Source organism: Oryzias latipes, chromosome 13 (assembly GCF_002234675.1).
Source record: "Oryzias latipes chromosome 13, ASM223467v1".
Classification (NCBI taxonomy): Eukaryota; Metazoa; Chordata; class Actinopteri; order Beloniformes; family Adrianichthyidae; genus Oryzias; species Oryzias latipes.
Window position 1 is genome coordinate 31984089 of NC_019871.2, and position 12979 is coordinate 31997067.

The window sequence follows — 12979 nt, forward strand, 5'->3', positions numbered from 1 at the left end:
GGTGCCTTTTTTGTCCTCTGGTGGGAGACGCTCAACAAAAAAAAGTCACAATAAGAATAAAGGCTTTTCACAAATAAACACATGATACTATCATTTCTGTTAGTCTATTACCTCTTCGTTCTGTTGCACAGCAACCCAGTGACCCAAATCACCATTAGGTTTGTGACTCTTACTTGTAGTATTTAGAATATATGGTAAATCTGTGTTTGAAACTTGTAAGAAGTTTAAAATAAACATTAAACATTAAAGAGCAGCAACTGATTTATACTGTTTCTTTTCACTCTGTGCTGACTATGTGTATCCTGCTGACACACATTAGTTCTTCCATCGTGGATGTGGTCAACGTGTGTTTAAGTTCTGATCAGCTTTCTTAAAGTCATATTCTTATGCCATCCCTGTCATTTAGTGAGGACCATACATATTTGGACACAGACACATTCTGTCTGATTTAGTTTCTGTAAATTACCACAGTGAATTTTAAATAAAACAACTCAGATGCCATTGAAGTGCAGACTTTCAGCTTTTATTCCATGGGTTGAACAAAAAGATTACATAAAAATGTGAATAACTAAAGCATTTTTTAAACACAATCCCTTCATTTCATGGGGTGGTAAGTAATTGGACAGATGAAATAACTGAAAACAAAATGGTCATTCCTAATATTTGGTTAAAAGCCTTTGTTGGCAATGACAGCCTGAAGTCTTGAACTCATGGACATCACCAGATGCTGGGTTTTCTCCTTCTGAATGCTCTGCCAGGCCTTTACTGCAGCGGCTTTCAGTTGCTGTTTGTTTGTGGGCCTTTCTGTCTGAAGTTTAGTCTTCAACAAGTGAAATGCTGCTCAATGGGTTAAGATCAGGTGACTGACGGGCCATTCAAGAATATTCCACTTCTTTGCTTTAATAACCTCCTGAGTTGCTTTGGCTGGATGTTTTGGGTCGTTGTCCATCTGGATTATGAAACGCCGTCCAATCTGTCATGGTTTTGAGTTTGTTGTCTTGTTTTTCGTCTTAGTTCTTTTTCTGTCTTGTTTTCTGTTTCCTGTTTTATTTTGAAAGGTCCTGTCTTGTCATGTTTCTTGAGTTTTACTTCCTTTGGTCCCCATCAGCCCTGATCGTGTCCACCTGTGTCTTGTCTGCCCTGTCTGTATATAAGTTTTGTCTCTACCTTCTGCTCATGTTGTTCACGTCTTCTTGTCTTGTCTCCATGTTTCATGCCACGGCACGCCAAGTAAGTTTTTGTTTTTGTTTTGTAATCCTGCTCTGCAGCGCCTTTTGTTTGTTGTTTTGCATTAAACCCCCTTGTCCCTGAACCGTCTGCCTCCGCCTCTGCTACTGGGTCCAACCGGCTCTCGAGCCTCCCCCCGCACATGACACAGTTTGGCTGCATTCACCTGGATCTGTGCAGACAGTTTGTCTCTGAACACCTCAGAATTCATTGGGCTGCTTCTGTCCTGTGTCACGTCATCAATAAACACTAGTGTCCCAGTGCCACTAGCAGCCATGCAGGCCCAGACCATCACACTGCCTCCACCGTGTTTTACTGATGATGGAGTGTGCTTTGGATCAGGAGCTTCTCCATGCCTTCTCCATACTTTTGCCATCATTCTGGTAGAGGTTGATTTTGGTTTCATCTGTCCAAAGAATATTTTTCCAGAACTTTTTCAGATGCTTTTTAGCAAAGTCCAATCTAGCCTTCCTATTCTTGAAGCTTATGAGTGGCTTGCATCTTGCAGTGTACCTGTCATGTCTCATCAAGCGTCCTGTTGTCTCGTGTGGGGTTTCCTGTTTTGTTTTGAAAATCTAACCTACCTCTCCTTCCAGACCTTCCCCTTCCTGCTGTGTCTGCTTCCCACACCTGAGTCTGCCTCATCATCCCTGATCATTCCCACCTGTGCTTCCCCTCCTCATGTATTTATAGCCTGTGTTTCCCTTTGTCCTGTGCCTGTTTGTCATGTGCTTTCACCTGCCAAAGCAAGATAATCTCTTGAATCAAGCAATTAAATCCTTAAGCTCTGCATCTGAGTCCAGTCCTGTGTTCTGCCTTGTCAGTACCCTCTGGATCTACTTTCATGCAGTCTTCTTTTGATGGTAGACTTGGATATTGATCCGTCTACCTCCTGGAGAGTGTTGTCCACTTGGTTGGCTGTTGTGAACGGGTTCCTCGTCACCATGGAAATGATTCTGCCATCATCCACCACTGTTGTCTTCCGTGGACGTCCAGGTCTTTTTATGTTGCTGAGTTCACCAGAGCTTTCTTTCTCCTAATACTGTAGCAATTTCTGGCTTGTTTTTTTCTGTTTTCTCAGCTTAATGATGGCTCCTTTCACCTGCGTGGAGAGCTCCTTTGACCGCATGTTGTCTGTTCACAGCATAATCTTCCAAATGCAAGCACGAGTCCTCTAATCAACTCCAGGCCTTTTATCTGCTTCACTCATAATGACATAACAAGGGAATTGCCCACAACTGCCAATGCAATAGCATGGAAGTCAATTGTCCAATTACTTACCAGCCCATTGTTACGGTTTGTTTCTTTGCTCTTGTGGTTTGTTTCCTTTTTGTTCTGTGATGTTTTGAGTTTCACTTCCTGTTTTATTTTGTAGGGTTTCCTGTTTCGTTGTTGTTTTGAGTTTTACCTTGCCCCATCAGTCCTGAGTGTTTCCACCTGTGTCTTGTTGCCTTGTATGTATTTAAGTGCTGTCTTTCCCTTCCTCCTGTGCTGGTCCATATTGTATTCTTCCCCGGTTTCGAGCTTAATGCATTTTTAGAGTGTTTCGAGTTTCTAGCCTGCTGTATGCAGTGGTTTTGGTTTTGTCTTTAGTTTTGTTATTAAAACCCCGTTCTCCTGCAACCTCCTGCCTCCTCTCCTTCTCTGCGCCTGGGTACTTCCCTTAACCCCCCGTTACACCCATGAAATGAAGGGATTGTGTTTAAAAATGATTTAGTGTGTCACATTTTTATGCAATCTTTTTGTTCAACCCATGGAATAAAAGCTGAAAGTCTGCACTTCAATAGCATCTGAGTTGATTTCTTTCAAATTCACTGTGGTAATGTACAGAAACTAAATTAGAAAGAATGTGTCTGTGTCCAAATATGTAGGTTCCTGACTGTACGTGGAAATGAAGTCAGCCAGACGTTGCTAGACATTTCATCGATTCTCTGAGAAAGTCAAAATGCCTATTCTTCTATCATAAAAGATTAACCAAGTCCAGGTTATTTTACCAACCATGAGCAAACCCTAATCATTTGTTTTGCTTTATGTTGAACTTTTCTGCATCTGCATTCTGATGAAAGATTGAAAAGGTTGTGACTAGGGATGTCCCAATCTGATCACAAACCAGGCCCAATGTTGTGGATTCCCAACATGATTAAATTAGATGTTATGAGGACTCGGATGCATATTTTACCCTCATTATTTTGATCAGCGCATTTATTTGCATGAAGTGCAGTAAGAGACGGCAGTGGTTTGAGCAGGAGGCGTATAAATCAGGTCTGATGTGTGGAGATACTTTAAGCCTTTGACACCTGCATCTATCTGGCGGTTGACCCGCATTGGTGCTGAAGGCTTTCGGGTTGTCTGGACCCGTGGAGGGTTCTAGAGAGGAGTGGCCACATCTTACAAGGACGCTCAAGCGTATCTTGCATGGAGGCTTGTACGGCCTATGATTGGACCTTATGATTGTTCTGCGTGTGGTACGTGTATCATAAAGTATTTGTAAGGATAATGTAAGTCGCACGCACTTATTTTGCACGGGTACTTATAGTATAATGCTGCATTCCAGTCCGTCAAAAGGTGTGCGTACTGGCTCCTTCCAGGCTCTTTGCTTGCTGCACACATGGGATACATGTCTGATTTCCTCATTTCCAACCGTGATAGCGCATGGCTCAGGTGGCTGGGTGTAGGACTGTTGCGAAGGAAACCTGGAATTGTGTCCTGGGGCGCGATGAGCCGTGTGGGTACCTAGGCAAGACCCTTTGCTCTGCTGCCTATCTGGGTGTCCAAGTGCTTTGAAAATACAGGATTGTGGTGGGCCGTCACAGCATTTTCTGAGGGCCTAAAAAATATCTGAATCACGTGTTAATTATATTTTGTCCATGTATACTCATTAAATCATTCCAAATGGTCTGTCCATTCCGTTTTATTGTATTTATGATGGTTCTGCTGCTTCCAGACAGACGTATTTTCCCATTGGAGCATTTAACCAATCGCATTTCAGCTATCCTCTGTTCCCAGGCAGGGTCAGAGCTAAAGAGGCCTTCACGATCCGTTCTGAAGGCCCTCTAATGCAAAATAAACGTCAACCATTCATAACCTTCAACCGTTTCCTTTTTCATTTTAATTTTGAGTTATTTGATGCTGCTTCATTTTGAAAATTAAAAAGCATTTATGTTAATCCATTTTAATTGTCAAAGTAGACATTTCTAATTGAATTTTGCTACACATTTACCAGAGAACTTTTTGAAAATGAAATGTCAAATACCATTTTCAATATAATTTTAATGAAGTGACAGAATGAGCAGTGTTGAAAAAGAAAAAGCCGTTTGGTGGTTACTTATTATAATTTTATTTTTGAGTCAACAAATGCAGCTTTACTGTGAAAAGGAAAAAGCATTTCTGGTATTGATGTTTCTTTTTAATTATGCAACAGAAATGCCTCCATACTTCGAGTGCTGTGTAGTTCAGCAGTCAGTATTATCAGCTTTGCAACACTTTAGCAGCAACTTTGTTTTCTTCACACCTATGTTTTTTTGCCTCCTTACACCATACGATTTGCAACACCCACACCCCACGTGCATGTTGTCTAAAGGGCAATCTTCTTTGTCCTCAGAGAAAAAGCTGCATGTGTCAGCAATGTCCCCTGCATGCATTTAATAGCAAAGCTGCAGATCAGGTACATGTTCCAAAGTACTGAGAGGCAGTGAATGAAAAAGTAGGGCACATAGGAAAAACCCACAGAGTGTTCCGCTTTGCTGTCTGTGTTTTTAAACTTCAATGACAGCATCAACACTTTGTGCTTTTAATTTTTTTTGCTGATTTGCGTGCCATACTTTATCCCTTGCTTCAGAGGCAAAAGAAGGGTTAGACTCAACCCCAGTGAGTTCATTTGTTTTGTTTGTTGGTATAAATCCATTGTCCTTATCTTGCAGTTTTTACAGCCTTTTAATATGTGAGTGTGGGCTGAAGCATCCTGTGGTTGCAACTTTATCTGTTCACCTTCACTCACCTCTTTTGCTAGGGAATTTCTTTTGCGGTTGTAATCTGTGCACTTGACCTCTTGATGTTCTTGTCACTTTTCCTTGCAGAACCTTCTTGACTTTTTTGCTTTGTTGTCCATCTTTCACTTGGATCATCAGTGACATAAAACACCAAAGCTGCGTCCACACTGCCCTTAGCAACACCCATTCAAACAGGCATTTTCAAGAAAAGTCTTTGTAACACACTTGTTTTGGGCTTCCGCATTCAAAACTCCCACATTCATGATAAAAAAACTCCTGGCCACTGAACACGGGTTGAAAGTCAAAGCAATCAGAGTTTGACCCATCAGGGACTTGAATTTGGAAGTGATGTTTAGATGGCACCCATTCTATTCATGGAAGTATCAATAATTTGAAAATTGACCATTGAGGAGAAATTAATAATCGCAGTTTGTGTCGGGTTTCTATGACGCCAAGTCTTTCATTTATCGGAATAGAGCTGTGAAAGAAAACACCTGGAGCGAGATTCATGAGATTTGCACAGCTTTGACATTTTACACCTGGCCGCTTTCAGCAGTAGGTGGCAGACATGTGTTAGGTAGAAGAAGAAGAAGGAGCCCCTCCCTGCTTGTCCAGTGTGAACATCATGGGCTAATTGTGTGTTCAAGGATGTGCGTTTAGTGTTCTTGAACGTGCATCACATGTCTTTAAATGTGCTAAAGGGGGTGGATCGATCCCTGCCTTCCCCAGCCAGCTGCTTCCCCCCAAGCACGGCTAGTCTGCAGCTCACTGCTCCCCCTGGGGATGGGTCAAAATGCAGACAACAATTTCCCCATTGTGGGATGAATATAACAAAAGTATATTAATTAAATTAAAGCAGGACACTCAATCGTCAAATATCACGTTTTTTTTTGTAAAATATTCCAATTTCAGGAGAAACAAAAAATGTTAAATTGATGCAAAACATTATTTTTTTTATTGCCTGTTAAGAAGAGGGGGGGCCGCCTCGCCCTGTGAAGGCAACACGCTGCCGTTGTGAAGACACGTTTTTAGCAGCAGGAACGCGCCTCTCGTTTCCTTCCCCTTTTCAGCTCATGGTACAGACCGATTCTGGCCGCTACACCAGGTGGAAGCTCTTAGTATATGTATCATTTGAATATGACATTTTGCTTTAGACAGTTTGTGAGATTTGTGTGAGAAAATGTAGGTTATAAAACAGTTTTGCTTTCTCCCAGTCATGCTTAAGTGCCTTTATGTTTTTAGAAATTTCTTTTTATTTCTAATGGTGTTTAAACACAGGAAGGATTTGGAGTTCTTCATGGTTTGTAAATTGAGTTGTTTTTCTAATGTAAGTAGTTTTGTCAGACCGGTGCATTAAAAGGATTCATGCCTGTTTTTCAGAAGGAGAGCTGACGAAAGCGTGAACAAGCAGAAGGAGCTGATGTTCCTCTATTAGACTCCCGTCTTCGTTTTTCACACAGGAAGCTTGTTGTGACTTTAACCTGAGATAGTTCTGAAACGTGTAAACATGAGTCATTTAGGGTCTGACAGTTCAACTTCAACTTGAGTTTACTTTTGAGTGTACAGCTCAAACACAAAAAAGGCCAGCGGGGGTGGCAACTTGAGAAACTATTGAATCAAAAAGACCAAAGAGAGAAAAAAACAGATTGATGGTCAGCCTTATAATCTGGTGGGCGCTGTAGTGTGAAAAATAAAGGAACTACAAATTTCCTTCATTTCTACAGTGGCCACCAGGCGGACCATCAATGAACAACCTATTTTCAAACTTACGCCACACAGCGAACTGTCAGTCAGTCCGACTTTATGGACAACCCAGTCTCATCCTAAAATGTGTAGTAGCTACATTTGTCCACATGGAAATGCGTGAGATTTTTACAAAAACGCCCCCTAAACTGTGAGGGGGATACGTTAAATGAAACGTATCCCCCTCACAGTTTAGGGGGCGTTTTTGTAAAACTCACGCATTTCCATGTGGACAAATGTAGCTACTACACATTTTAGGATGAGACTGGGTTGTTATGGACAATGTTCACAGAAACTCTACAATGTGTTTGAAACTCGCCACATGTTTGTCACGTTGGAAGAGTTAGCCATGTTAGTCTTGCTACATTACCTGTAACTCCCAACCTTGTTAGTTACATGTAAAAAACAACACACTCCCACACGCTACATGTAGCCATGTTAGCATATCAACAACAACCAACCATGTATATTAATCCATATTTATAATAATGTCATGACCTGTAGTGAATTGTGGGAAATAAAGCTTGTGTTGTTGTCAGTTGCAGCAAAGGTTAGTGGGTCACTTCCAGGGATGACGTTGCCCTGTTTGTTCATGTTGTTTGCTTTGGATTCTGTTTTTTTTAATGCCTGCTATTCATCAGGCTGCTCAGGGTTGTCCGGTGTTCAGGACACGAGTACGCTTAAAGTGTCACTCCAAATGTCTTTCGAACTGAGTGTTCCCAGAGGTCGTTCACTTGTGATGATGCTGTTTTTAGACAAAATGCAAAAAAACTGTGTTGTTTCCTAGGACAGTTTCTGCAGAGCGGCAGGAGTTCATTAGAAATTCACAGCTGACACGGAGTTAGCCAGCCCGTGTGTCATGTGTTCATTTCTTTTTCAATTTAAAATAAAAAACAACAATTCTATCATTTTTCATTTGCAAATTACAATCTAGGAAGATTCTGATGTGGTGACAGAAATGTTTTAGAGCAGTAAAACGAAAGCGGAAATATCAACCACCTTTTACACCAGTGAGGTTTGGAAAGTGTTCAGAAAGGTTTGTAAGAAGATTCTGTATGCAGCAGCAGCTGTGAAGAAAATCAAACAAACCTGAAATGCAGTCCCGTCATCCACATGTGAGGTAAGGATGCACATTTGTTTGATTCATTGTCATGATCTGACTAGAGTTCAGAGTGACCCAAATGCTGGAACCCAGAAGGAGACTCGGACAACGAGGTAAGTTTAGTAGATTTTATATAGAAAGGTGAGTAATGGCTTTCTTCTAGAGGAAGCGCGGCGGCTGACTGGAGGAGAGCGACAGCAGGATTCCGGAGGCGAGACAGTGTGAAACCAGAGGACTGTGAGGACCAGGTGAGTTCCAGAGATGATTCTTCCTGAGACAGAGACAAGAAGAGCAATGAATAACATGAAGCTTGGCAGCAAACAGGAGCATGAGCGGGCCAGACTATGCACCGTGAGAGGAACAACGAACTGGCGTCGAATGAAGATCCAGATGCTCCTTAAGAGGGCAACGGCGATGATGAGGTAAGTGGTGGCAGCTGGTGTCCAAAAACAGAGCAGGCGAGGGAGGGGGAGAGTAGCTGGCAGAGGCACCATGACATTCATAGACGAATAGGTAACTAATAAAGCCGTCATTCGGCGTTAACTGGGATTTCTGGGTGGGTGTTTGCAGACAGGTCCATCCTTCAGCCATAGCTTATTGACAGGTTACCGGTCATTGGTCAGAGTTAGGGTGGGGGGTCACGTGGGCAGGATTCTCAGACAGGTGTACCAGCGAAGCTGTCAGATAAAGCTAACAACATTCATGAATGTTTCTTATTCACACCTATAAAGATTCAGGAGTCTTCATTGTGATTTCACCACCGCGATAAAACAAAATTTGTGTCTCTGGTCCCGGTTCAGCCGTTTACAGTGCGATTATGTGCGATGGCGAAGTAAGAGACGTATCAAATGTGACATTAGAGTGTGTTTGTAGGTTCATCAGAGAGTTGCATACTAATAACAAAACATTTCAGATGTTCAGGCAGAGGAATCCCAAAGTATTGAAGAATGTCTTTTTATAAGACTGAAAGATTGTAGGTTAATAAGAATGTGGTGTTTTGACCCTTCCCTAAAGCTTTCCTGCTATAACCTGTTTTCTCCACATTTTGCTGATCTTGACTTTTTCCTGATTGACAGACCAGCGGCAGCTGATGGTTCTCTGTGGGGATTTCAGTAAAGCTGGAGTTCAGTGCTGGGGAAGCTGGATGAGCAGAAACTGGGGTCCCTTCTCCTCTGGAGGAGATCTGTTCTCAACAGAGCCCAACATGTGATGATGAGCAGCGATGTGGCCAGACTTTGACTCTTTTGATACAATTGTTAACCACAAACAGACTTTTCCCATGATGCAATGCTTCATCTACTAAATGTGAATGATAGGTACAATTCTGAATGTAAATGTAAAATTTGATTGAATGCATGAAGACGCCCATAAAATAAAATCCCCAACTGTTTTTTTTTGTTTGTTATTGAAAAACATAATTATGTTAAGTTTGTAATAAATATACCGCATTGATACAATTTTGTTTATTTTCATATCCAATATTACAATCCCAAGAAACATTTCTAAACAACAGCTTTGAAAATGTCAACTTTGTTAATAAAGCTTTAAGACTCAAAATGGAGCCACTAAACTCCTTAAAAAAACAAGTCTAACATGAACATCTCCAACTGCAGTTTTGATTTGCCGAGCATTAAGTGTTTGCTGCAATTCCTCACAGATGTGGTTTCCAGGTCATCAGCTCGATGCTTCAGGCAGGAACCGTGGCTCCTCTTCCCCAAGACATCCTGAACAACCAATCAGGCTGCAGGTCCAGGAAAATGGCTTTTCCAAAAGAACCTGCAACTAAAAGCATTTTTTAGTTTAAGGTTAATTAATAATTAATGGTTATATTGAACATAAATCGGTATTCTCTTGTAGAGCTGCCATCTGTTCTTCTGGAGAAGCACAAACTTTTCTGGGACTTTGTTTCTAGAAACTTGATCTGCAGAAATAACACATTTTAACTCAATGTAGTATTTTATGTACTTTTGAAGTTTATCACTTAAGTGTCCATTCAAGTATATGATTCAAATGTCTGCAATGCACTTTAATGATATATTTTATGACATAATAACTTGTTTACTGATTTTAATCTTGAGTTCATTTCAGCAACACTGATGACATACGCATAATTACTGTATGAATGACAGAATCATCCCGGCTGGCTAGAGCTTCTTCTGTCATGTTATCACCAAAAACAGGAACGGCTAATCGTCAAAACAGTTCAAGTCTCTATCGGGTTCCTTTTGCACATGCAAGACTTTCAGACTTTCATTCCTGGAACGTCTGCAGACACATCGTTGCTCCCGAAAAAAGCCATCGATCAGAGTCTCTCGCTGGCTTTGCATCAAAAGAGCCTGAAACTTTAGCTTGTTTTCTTTTAATTATTTTTATATATTTTTTAATCATTGTCACAGAGACAGAAAAATGACTTTTTGGCCAAACCTTAAGAGGGTAGTTTGACAGTTTCTTGGCTTATTAGCCCTCTCTTAACCCATGTGCGAGGACTGCTGTGCTGCAACTGTTTTCCGTCCTGTCAGAATTACTTCCTGTTCAGAGATCTGCAACGTCACTGCAAAAAAAAGAAAAAAAGCCTTTGATTGTGGCCGGCACGGAGGAGTGTTCACTGTGGTTTTTGTTACCGTCACCTTTCCACTTACTCCACTCACTCACCACCGAAGTTCTTTCACTCATGCCTGTCTGACAAGAAGCAGAGGACTTACAGAATGGAAAAAAACATGGTTTTTGCTGTCATTTTTGGACTTGTCATTGCTCTTGGTTTGCCTCTCAATGTGGTTTCACTGTGGATTATGCTCCGTCGCCATGGCCTCAAGTCGCCCAGTGCTGTTTTCATGGTCAACCTGGTGATCTCAGACTTGCTGCTCATCATCACTTTACCCCCAAGGGTTTACTTTTATGCGACAGAGACGGGGATCAGCAACGAATACGTGTGCATCTTCTTCACAATGCTGTTTCGCAACAACGTCCGCTCCAGCTCCATCTTCATCACCTTCATCAGCGTGGACCGCTTACTGGCGGTCGTGTATCCTCTGAGGTCTCGTCACGTGAGGACTTCGGCCAACGCCTCGAGAGGTGCCGCTCTGGTTTGGCTGGTGGTGCTGGTGGTGAATATCCCGGAGGGTTTGGCTTTCACTCGGAATTTGAGGCAACGCTCGGCCAAAAGGGCTTGTTTCGATTTTTCAGATAGAAACACCTCGACGGGAAACAACAGCTCATTGCTGGATTCGAGGCTGAACAGCTCATCGGCGGATTATTTTCAGCTGGTGCTAACATTCACCATGTTGGCAGTCAATATTGTCTCCACTGTTCTGGTGTCACATACGCTCCAGAACCATCTGAAGGAGTCTGCAAGGGTCAGCAACAAAATGAATGTCATGCTGATTTTTGCCATGAACCTGATGATGTTCATCGTGTTCTTTTTGCCAGTATCTTTGGTGGTTTTCTTTAACAAATGGAGACCTCATCTGAGTTGCCTCGCTAGCGTGAACTGCTGCATGGACCCTCTGTTGTACTACTTTTCTTTTGATGGCTTCTGGAAGAAAAAAGAGGATGTGGACACATCTCTTGCAAGAGAAATGTGAAGGCTGAACCCCTGGTGGTTTCCTAAACTAAGCATATGCCTGTTATGCTGTAAACTGTCTTTAATGCTGCATTTTGCATTTGAATGTGAGGCTGGTTGTGACATGCCACATGGGTCTGCTGCTGCTCTGGAAATAGGAGAACAAAATCAGTCAGCTTGTTGGATGAAATGTTTAAAAGTAGTATAAAGCTTTTTTTTCTTAATTGTACAGTTATCAGTCAGCAAACCTCCCTTGCTTTTGAATGACAACAACTCAACAGGGAAGACTTTCAGGATGACTTCAAGTCAGATAAGTTTGACTTGCATCTGTAAAATGTTTTTGACCTTTTGTGTTAATTCACCTTTTGGCAGATTTTAAGATGGCAACCGAGGTTGTTGTTGGATCCTTTTTTCTGGCAGCATATCCATTTCTAAGTCAGGACACACTGAACTTCAGCAAAGCTGCCACATAGATGGGCATCTGTGTGGGTGCGGGGGGGGGGGGGGCTCCCCAAAAAGTCTAAAATAAAAAGATTGCAGATGAAAAGCCATAAATCAGGCTGTAATTGTGGATTTTTTGTTCACTGACATTTCCTACTTGCAGGTCCGTGCATTTGTGCCTGACTGATAATGTTCGCTCATCTTCACAGATGAACCCTTCAACACCAGAGATGTCATGACTTCATCAGACATGCTCTTTGACATTCCAGATGTTTCTGACTGTTTATGTGATCAACGTGAATGAGCTGATTTTGACGGCTTTGGATTTCTGCTTTGCACCGTGATGCAACACTTTAGGAATGGAAAGTGCAACGCCACTTTTCCTCGCCACAGAATCAGCTGGTTTACGTAGATTACGTAAACTTTTCATCACTGTAAAGTGTTGTTTATCAACGCGAAGCTGCTTTTCTCCGCTGCAGAATCCGCCTGCATTACCTTAATTGGGGAAAAAGTTGAAGAATTACGGCAGTAGAAAGAATGTAAACGTTGGAGCTAAAACTCGGGTGTAAAAGGGTTAAAGGCCAGTGTGGGGGTAGGAAGTTACGCACCCACCATGCATGTGACGTGCATTCTAGAAACATGCTAAAAGCGGAATCTTGAACTCACATTCAGCCAACGGTGCTCACACTGGACATGCAGGTAGGGGCTTCTACTTCTTTTTCTTTTTCTACTGTTTACTAGCTATTGTCTATATGAGAGAACTGGGCTGAGTAATCCTTCACCCCCCCCCCATGGCATTTCAAACAGGAAGTACCCGCTGGCTCCAAGAAGCAAAAATCCTGTAGACTTTGTAAAAAAACGAACTGCTGTTACTCTGCCATTCTATTGGTCAGAAGAACCGTTCTGGATATGATAGCT

General features: G+C 42.0%; 1 protein-coding gene across 4 annotated transcripts; it reads left to right on the forward strand.

Annotated features, from left to right (window-relative positions):
- The first annotated feature begins 7253 nt into the window (after window positions 1–7253).
- LOC101159124 (lysophosphatidic acid receptor 6-like) lies at window positions 7254–12170 on the forward strand. 4 transcript variants are annotated; one of them, XM_020707961.2, is made up of 3 exons: window positions 7254–8309; window positions 8379–8483; window positions 9138–12170. In XM_020707961.2, exon 3 carries the CDS (start codon window positions 10767–10769, stop codon window positions 11640–11642), a length of 876 nt encoding a protein of 291 aa, XP_020563620.1. In that variant the 5' UTR covers window positions 7254–8309; window positions 8379–8483; window positions 9138–10766; the 3' UTR covers window positions 11643–12170. The 4 variants fall into 4 exon arrangements, with proteins under 4 accessions (XP_020563620.1, XP_020563621.1, XP_020563622.1 ...); XM_020707962.2 differs by having other exon boundaries at window positions 9719–12170; XM_020707963.2 differs by having other exon boundaries at window positions 8386–8483.
- The last annotated feature ends 809 nt before the right edge of the window (window positions 12171–12979 follow it).